Source organism: Anguilla anguilla, chromosome 2 (genome assembly GCF_013347855.1).
Source record: "Anguilla anguilla isolate fAngAng1 chromosome 2, fAngAng1.pri, whole genome shotgun sequence".
Taxonomy (NCBI): Eukaryota; Metazoa; Chordata; class Actinopteri; order Anguilliformes; family Anguillidae; genus Anguilla; species Anguilla anguilla.
Window position 1 is genome coordinate 37,183,687 of NC_049202.1, and position 8,248 is coordinate 37,191,934.

At 41.1% G+C, this 8,248-nt stretch overlaps 1 protein-coding gene across 3 annotated transcripts; it reads left to right on the forward strand.

Moving 5' to 3' along the window:
• LOC118221532 lies at positions 1-7,440 on the forward strand. Of its 3 annotated transcripts, none has more exons than XR_004764129.1 (7): positions 1-97; positions 878-1,084; positions 2,542-2,645; positions 2,736-5,852; positions 6,107-6,315; positions 6,506-6,685; positions 6,722-7,440. XR_004764129.1 is itself a non-coding variant. In XM_035406675.1 (7 exons), exons 2-7 carry the CDS (start codon positions 892-894, stop codon positions 6,609-6,611), a joined length of 3,639 nt encoding a protein of 1,212 aa, XP_035262566.1. In that variant the 5' UTR covers positions 1-97; positions 878-891; the 3' UTR covers positions 6,612-7,440. The 3 variants fall into 3 exon arrangements, 2 of the variants coding, with proteins under 2 accessions (XP_035262566.1, XP_035262564.1); XM_035406675.1 differs by having other exon boundaries at positions 2,736-3,116; positions 3,207-5,852; positions 6,506-7,440; XM_035406673.1 differs by having other exon boundaries at positions 6,506-7,440.
• The last annotated feature ends 808 nt before the right edge of the window (positions 7,441-8,248 follow it).

Here is an 8,248-nt window from a genome sequence, read left to right on the forward strand (position 1 = left end):
GCGGGCGGAGTGTGTGTGTGTGTTTCACTTTCTGTTCCTTGAAAATGTCGGTTGAAGTGTAAGTGCACTGGACACCTGCGGACGAGAAAATAAAAAGGTAATTTGTTTTAAGTGACCTACTGTCCTTTTAAATATAGTTAAAATTGTGACGTTTTGATGGAGGCATACAAAATTATGAAAATAACAGTTTTCTCTTTCTACAGATTAATGCACTTCCTCGAATGCATTTTTCATTTACGAATATTTACTGATAATCGTTAAACGTTAAACGATAAATGTTACGTTAAAATCACAAGACTATTTGGCTATCATAGGCGTCAAGAGAAGAAAATACAGTTTAAATACTGTCTGTATTATGATTGAATCGCATGTTTTGTCACTGCTACACAGATACATAGCTTGTTCACATCCTAGACTCGTACAATGTTTTGTTGATATCGCTTTCTCCGTAGATATAGGCCTATTCACTTTGGTTCATTTCGCTGTATTGAAATAGTCTTTGATGCAATATCGCTTAAATTACCATTGCCTTAAACTGACGTTTTAAATCCTTAGCAAAGTAGCCCACCGATTGGGGGTCAATAATTTGAGGCTCAATAAGTGTAAATGAATTTAATGTGACAACTATATAGAACAATTACAATAACAGACATATAAAATGATCAATTACTATTTAGTCAGATTTAAAAGCTAATTTAGTTCAGAACTATTTCGTAAAACCCATATTATTCCAAATAATAATGTCAGAATAATTCACTTCCCAGAATTGACCTAGCATAATGTGTGTTGTGGAAAAAGGCATCAAGATCAAGTGTCTGGTTTGGAGCCTTTAAATGGTGTTGTTCTAATTACCTTATTTGATTCCAACATGGACAAGGAAGCTGAGGACAGATGTACAAGATGGAGGGAGAAGGTCGAACTGTGATTGTGTGTGGCGTGCCAACTGACATTGAGGAGAAACGACTGACAGACAAGCTCTGGATCCACTTCCTGAGGAAAAGGCACGGAGGAGGGGAGATCTCTTCCATCACTCTGCCCAAGTCTGTGACAGGCTGTGCCCTCATCACTTTTGAACACAGTGAAGGTCAGCCATAGGCTAGATAATTTGGCTCCAAATGGACTGGGGAGTGGGGTAAAGTAGGAGTAGTGGAATGAGAGTGTGTATTAGTTGAGAAGAAGTAGGTTATAAGTTACTAGGCCAGTTTTGACGTGGCAAAAATCCTGGTACTTACATAAACATAGCTCTTCAAAACACAGATGAAGGTTTTTATGTGGCATAAGCAATTGCATTTGCCACCAGGTACCTGGTCTTAAATTCAATCATTTGCTTTTTTTTCTAGGGGGTTATTAGCAAAATAAGGATTTATTGAATATAATGAGGGGGCGGCACGGTGTAGTGGGTAGAACTGTCGCCTCACAGCAAGAAGGTTGTGGGGCCTTTTGTGTGGAGTTTGCATGTTCTCCCCGTGTCCACGTGGGTTTCCTCTGGTTACTCCGGTTTCCTCTCACAGTCCAAAGACATGCAGGCTGGCTAATTGGAGACTCCAAAATTGCCCATAGGTATGAGTGCGTGAGTGAATGGTGTGTGTGTCCTGCTATAGATTTGCGGCCAGGGTGTATTCCTGCTTCTTGCCCAATGCACACTGGGATAGGCTCCAGCTTCCTCTGCAGCCCTGCTCAGGACAAGTGGGTTTAGATAATGGATGGATGGATGGATGAATATAATGAGATATAATGAGGCATCTGTGCACTGATGCTGCCACCATAACAGTACAATATTCAATTCAATGAAAAATAAATAATCATGATATATTAGTTCTGTGACTTGTTTGAAATAAGGAAAGGAAATGCATATTGGTCAAAAGAATATAGGAAAATATACAGTTCAAAATGGAATACATGAACAAAACAACAAATGATGAATAATAAAATAATAAAGTAAAATTGGCAAACAATGGTGTCACAACCTCAGGGAGAAGTGTACCCAGTTTGAGTTAAATACTTTCTACATGGTAACACAAGAACAAACAATCAAACAATCTTTACAAACCACTGATGACATTTCAGTCAGGTATGTGTATATATGTATGGTCACATGTCAGCATTTCAGCATAGCAACCTGGAAAGCATCCTGATTAGCCAGTGAACATTAGTCCTACTTCTGCCACACCTGCAGCTCATTATACAATAAAACTATACTCTCTTAGACTGTGAAATGTATGCTGAATGTGCCAGCATTGTCAAAATACTGAAACTGATTTAGACAAATCTTTATGTGTCTTAGTAATTAGCTAATATGTGCTCCCAGCATTTGCGTCCTTAAAGGAAAAAATCTCCCAAAACATATACAAAGATAATTGGGAAGACCCAATGATCCCACAAGGAATATGCTACCGTACTGCTTTCATCATTTTTTAAATTCATCTCTATTGCTTGTATTAATTTAAATGATTTAGAGGTTTCTAGAGAGAACTACAGATTCAATTTATAAATTGGCTTTGCCTTTTTTGCATAGTTTGAGTCATTATGTTTGTTTTGCAGTGGCTCAGAGAGTGATCCAATATGGGAAGCACATTTTATCGGTGGATGACAAGAAGTTTGAACTTACTGTGAGTTTGTTCTGCAAAGAAGTGGACCCAGATGAGGTAAGGAGACCAAAGAGTAACAATTTTTAGTTGTGCTGCCTTACATCTTCAGTTACATATCTTTCTTCTTATCTCACCCTTTTCATTCAGGTCTTCCTGTGCATTGCAGTGACAGTAGACTATAGTCGACTGCCCCTGGGTAAGGTGGCTATTTCCAGCTTGAAGCAGTGCTTCCCTGATGTACACTTCAGCTTCATGGCGCGGGAAGAACTCTGTGACATAAAGGGCCGCTACTCTGAGGTCCAGGCTCTGATCAGCCATCTTCTGAACCTGATTGATCCACAGGCCTCTGCAGCCACCCGTCAGCCAGAAGGCACAGAAGACAGAGTGGATGCCCTTTCACTAAGAGAGAAAAGCAGTTCTGCCATAGAGCCAGTTTACCATTCCAAGAGCAATGAGAGACAGATAGACACTGAGTATGCAGGACAAGCTTTAACAGAGAAAAGCAGTTCTGCCATAGAGCCAGTTTACCATTCCAAGAGCAGTGAGCGACAGATAGACACTGAGTATGCAGGACAAGCTTTAACAGAGAAAAGCAGTTCTGCCATAGAGCCAGTTTACCATTCCAAGAGCAGTGAGAGACAGATAGACACTGAGTATGCAGGACAAGCTTTAACACAGGATCTGAAAAGTTTGGGGAACTCTGAAAGGAGTCACTACTCTGACCATGCACTGGAGTACAACAGAGAAGAAGAAGATGGTGCAGACTCCCTGTTGCAAGAGGCTCCACTGGAGGAATATTTCCTGGTCATGGACTCAGACATTTACCGATACCTACAGAAGCACTGTAGAGAGCACTACCAGCACATCTTGAACCAACACAGGGTAGAAGCAGTGGACCTCTGCACCCAGGATATCACCACTGTCTACCTACAGGCAAAACCAGGGTATCCAGAGCAGGAGGTGAAGCGAGTGCAGAGAGTACACGAGGAACTGGGATGGTTATACCAACTGAAAGAGGCCCAGCTACGGAAAGAGCAGCTACCTAAGGAAGGCATCACCACAGAGGGTCTCCAGCAGGCCTTTAAGGCCTTGCAGCAGAGACTGCCAAAAATACTGCTCAGTGATGACATGGTGAACATCTACATTGTTGGAAGTGGCAGTGATGTCTCTGAGGCTAAGCAGTTCCTCTTGGATATGCAAGGTACAGAGGGTGGATCCACACTGGAAAGAGCTGGCTACACCAGGCCTTTAGTTGCAAATGAGAGTGACTCCCTGTTTCTGCATTCTACATCAGATTTCAGTACAACTGATACAGTGCATAAGCCACATAGAAAACATAAAATGGAAGCAGGCAAGGAGTACAAGATAGCTGCTAAGTTCATGGAAGCAGGGAGTAAGACCACTGGGAATAATGAAATTGGATATGGCATGGGAGACACGACAGAACCTGGGGATAAACAGAAAGACTTATTATTTGCAACATCCAAGAAGAAATTAGACAGTGGTTACAAGCTGGGCAGTGGGCCAGTGTTCGGGTCGGGGAGTCTTGGTGTTAGGGAAAACAGTCTGTGGGACAACCAAGGACAAAATCAGACTGAGAATGACTTGCTCTTTGGAAGGTCTGGCCCTCATTACACCACCTCCAAGGAAGGCAAACACCTATCAAACATGGTACCTACAAGTGCTGTACTGCCTAATAAACCTATGCAGTTTAGTAACATGCAGGGCACTGTGCAACACATGGACTTGTTTGGAAACAAAGTGGCCCAGACTGTTGAGATCCCATCATCAGGGCTAACAACTCAATCCAAGCTGAGACGGGTTAACAGCTTCTCTGGCCAGGGCAGGGCCACACAGGATTTGAAGGATAGCACCACTCCTGTAGGCAGTCAAGGGAAGACAAACAGAGTTAGAACCAGCAGCTTCAGCAATAGTGTAGCTGACACACTGGAAATCTATAGTGTGGAGGTGGTGGTTCGTCTAACTGTTTGGTTGTACATGAAGGACTGCTACAAAACTCACATAGAGAACCTGACTACTGGCTTAAATGTGAAGGAATGCAAATCAGGAAGTACCATTACTATCTGCCTCAAGGGGGCAGACTCATCAAGAGTAGATCTCTGCCAGCAGGCGCTACGAAATCTGATTGCCAAAGTCACGACAGACTTTTGTACAGAAGAGTTGTCACTGGCAACGTTGGGAGTGACTAACCCTAAGGATGAAACCCTAGAGCTGAGTTGCATAGAGTTGCAGAATAAGTTTGAGAAGATAATGATTTTGCGAATGAGTAAGAGTGTTTTCATCATGGGGCCTGATCAGCTGTGTGGGCAGGTTGTTACAAAACTGATGGAGATCTTCTGCAATGGTCTACAGAGAAAGAAGGAGATGGGGGAAAGCCTAGATGGCTCCTGTCTCTTACTTGAAAACATACCACAGATGCCAACATATAATATGAACGACCCAGAGACTGCCTCAGGAGGCCACAACCTGCTAAAAGATGACATGACCCAAACCTCTGGGCTCATATCTGTAGATAGCCGACAATATAGCAGAGACACAAAAATGGACAGAGAGCTGGAGTCCAAGAGCAGAAGGAAAGACAACCCTCAGGGTAATTACTCTAGCCAGAAGGAAAAGAAACATGACAGTAGAGCAATGAGGGAAGGAGGAAACCAATCAGTGGAAAAGAAAGATCCAGTGTTCAAACATAAGCTGGGGTTGGAGTGGACTATGAGCAGGGAAAACCTTGAATCTGACACATCACTGACCGAACCAACAGTAGCAGGCTGGAGAGTGAATGTTCCGAAAGACAGTGGACCAACTTCTTTGCCAAATTTAGCTTATACCATTGAGAAGGCGGTAGCACCTAATAAAGACAGCAACCCAAAACCTCACAACATTATCACACAGGAGAGACATATTCCCCCAGGCCCCGATGGATTAGAGAGCCCAGAGGGAGAATATCCCAAAGGCCAGGGTGCCACTGTGTCAGAGGAGATACCAGGCAAAAACAAGACCCAAGAAGATGAACTAGCCTGTCTGTGTGGGGGCAGCAGGAGCTCTGTATCAAGAATGGCGTGTGGAAATGCTTACTGCCCCCAGTGTCTATGTGAGCATGCCTCCTGTGAGGTCTGCCACAAAGCTGAGGAAGTCAGGGGCATAAAGGGTACCATGAGCTTCGGTGAGATTTTCATGAACCTTCCTGGGCACATTAAGGATACGACTCTAAAGCTCACCTACAACATTCCTGATGGCATTCAAGGGGTAATTTTTTTCTTGTCTATGGTTTAATTCCTGGTACTTGATGGATTTTGCCCTGTTTGTGTCTGAACCATTATTAATTAAAATTAGTATTCTTTTGTAATTTGGACTGGACAGGATAAATAGAAGTTAGTCATGGATGGTTGAATGGGATGGTGGAATTTGGATGTGGGAAAGACATTTTCAGTTTCATCGTTTGAAAGCTGAACAAAATTAACAAAGCTTTGTCTTTTATGTATAATGTCTTCTTACTTTAGGAAGACCACCCCAACCCTGGAGCTCCTTTCAAAGGGGGCGTCTTTGAAGCTTTCCTGCCACTCAACAAGCAGACAAAGAGGCTGGTGCCACTGCTAAAGAGGGCATTCAATGAGGGTCTGACCTTCACTGTCACAGAAGGCCACAAGGGTGGAAGGGTGACCTGGGGATGCATCCCACACAAGACTAAGATGGATGGAGGGAAGTCTGTGTGAGTCTCTAGCCACATAGTTATTGTCCAGAGAGAACATTCCCATTAGGGTAGAGAAAGAACAGAAAACTGCTTTCATTCCAAAGGATTGAAGACAAATTTTGGAGATAAATTATTGATCTGCAAAGTCATAGCCTGTTGTCTTGCATTGGTGTTGTACTTGTACTTACTGTGTTATCTTCCATCCCAGGAATGGTTACCCAGACTCCAGCTATATCAGACGCTTGACTGAAGCACTGAAACCCCTTGACACTGAAGAAGATAGAGATACTGCAAAAGACAAGATCAATAGCTAAAGTCTGTGGCAGTCAGATTGACCTTGCTCACAATGTACTGTACAGTTTTATATAATCATATATTTTATACATAAATCATAAACATACATACATACATACATACATTTTAATCATAAAATAAATATGTATCTTCTTTTCTGACAGTGTCAGTCTTTGCACTTACAAATGCTAGCAGTCATTGGTTTGCTTACATTAATTTTCATGTAATTATTTTTCCTTTGGCTACAGACAGTTGTAATGAATAATTATTTGTTAAAAATAGGAAAAACATTTTATACTTGATTACAAAATGGTGATTAAAATGGTTGTTGTTCTCATCATTCTCTTTGGATCCATCAGCAACTTGGATGTCAGTTCATAGAAATTGTGGAAATGTTAGTTATACTCTTTCTAATTTTATGCTAAATACACGCTCACTGGTTTTGATTTTGTGTGATGTCAGTTATGGGAGGTCTAACTAATCTCTCACATAAACATACATATGTACACTTACTATTTTATTTTGGGAAAGTTACTAACACCATGATAAAACACTCAGCATTTGATTATATTAATGTGGGCAATAATCAGGTACCTGTATCAGATTGTTTTCAAAATTGCTTAATAAAATCAAATTGTGTTGAAAATGAACATTTGGGACAATTTTGGCATCGTGACTTACACAACTGGGTTTATCTTGTCTAAAAGGTAAATCTTTAATAAATGTTTGTACCTATCTTCTTGTGTTTCTTGTTATATAGAAACAAATGCAATGTACCTGTACATCTACACACTATTCCACTGCTGTATAAAAACTGAATTACAGCAGAAATAAATCATATACTATTCATTCACTGATGTGCAGGTAATATTTATGTAGTAGACTGTATGTTGGACTGTTGGAAGTCCTTTGACATGTTTTTGTCATAATTATCTATCATATGTTCTTATTTTAAGGCCGCCTTCAAATTTTAAAGATGAGTACATATGACTCGATATAAGAACACAATGATGAGAACAGATCATTTAGCCCAGTTTGTAAAATATATTCTATAAGATACAGTCCAAGGGAATAACATTAAAATACAAATCAAAATCCCAAGAGATAAGGGCAAGTACAACTTGTGAATTTTATTAATCAATTTATGTGTGCATGTTGTACCTGTGTGACTGCAAGTCACAACTGGTTTTTATGACAAAGTGGTACTTGGTCTGAAGTGAAGCATTTACTCTCAAGTGCATATCCACTTATACCATGATGTGAGTTTTGAAAATAAACCAAATTTTCTTTGGTCACATTCACTTTTTTACTTTTTCACTGTCGAAATGTTCTAGGTCATGTTAAAGGTGAACGTATGAATGGGTATAATTTTTGAACCCAGCAGGCCCCAAAAACTCACAATTAGCTGATGCATGAGCTACAAGCATGGTACACTTGCTTTGGCTCTAATTATCTCCAAATTGGAATTCCCAAATGTGCCTATACACTGATGTCACCATTGAAACCCCCTCTGTCAAACAGGGAGAGTGCAGAGAAGCGCAGGGTTATATCAGAAATTATGTCAGCCACTGCTTCTCTTCCCTCCAGTCCACTAGTTAAGCTTGCTCAGACACTGAGCGTGTGGAGGACACTGCAGCCTGAATCTACTGTGAGGATC

What these genes read in the sequence shown, in the direction of transcription:
- LOC118221532 (XM_035406673.1), top strand. Translation starts at nt 892, where the DNA reads ATGTACAAGATGGAGGGAGAAGGTCGAACTGTGATTGTGTGTGGCGTG. An exon ending in CACTTTTGAACACAGTGAAG is followed by an intron (nt 1,085 to 2,541) that starts GTCAGCCATAGG and finishes TTTGTTTTGCAG; the next exon opens with TGGCTCAGAGAGTGATCCAA. An exon ending in ATGGATGGAGGGAAGTCTGT is followed by an intron (nt 6,316 to 6,505) that starts GTGAGTCTCTAG and finishes CTTCCATCCCAG; the next exon opens with GAATGGTTACCCAGACTCCA.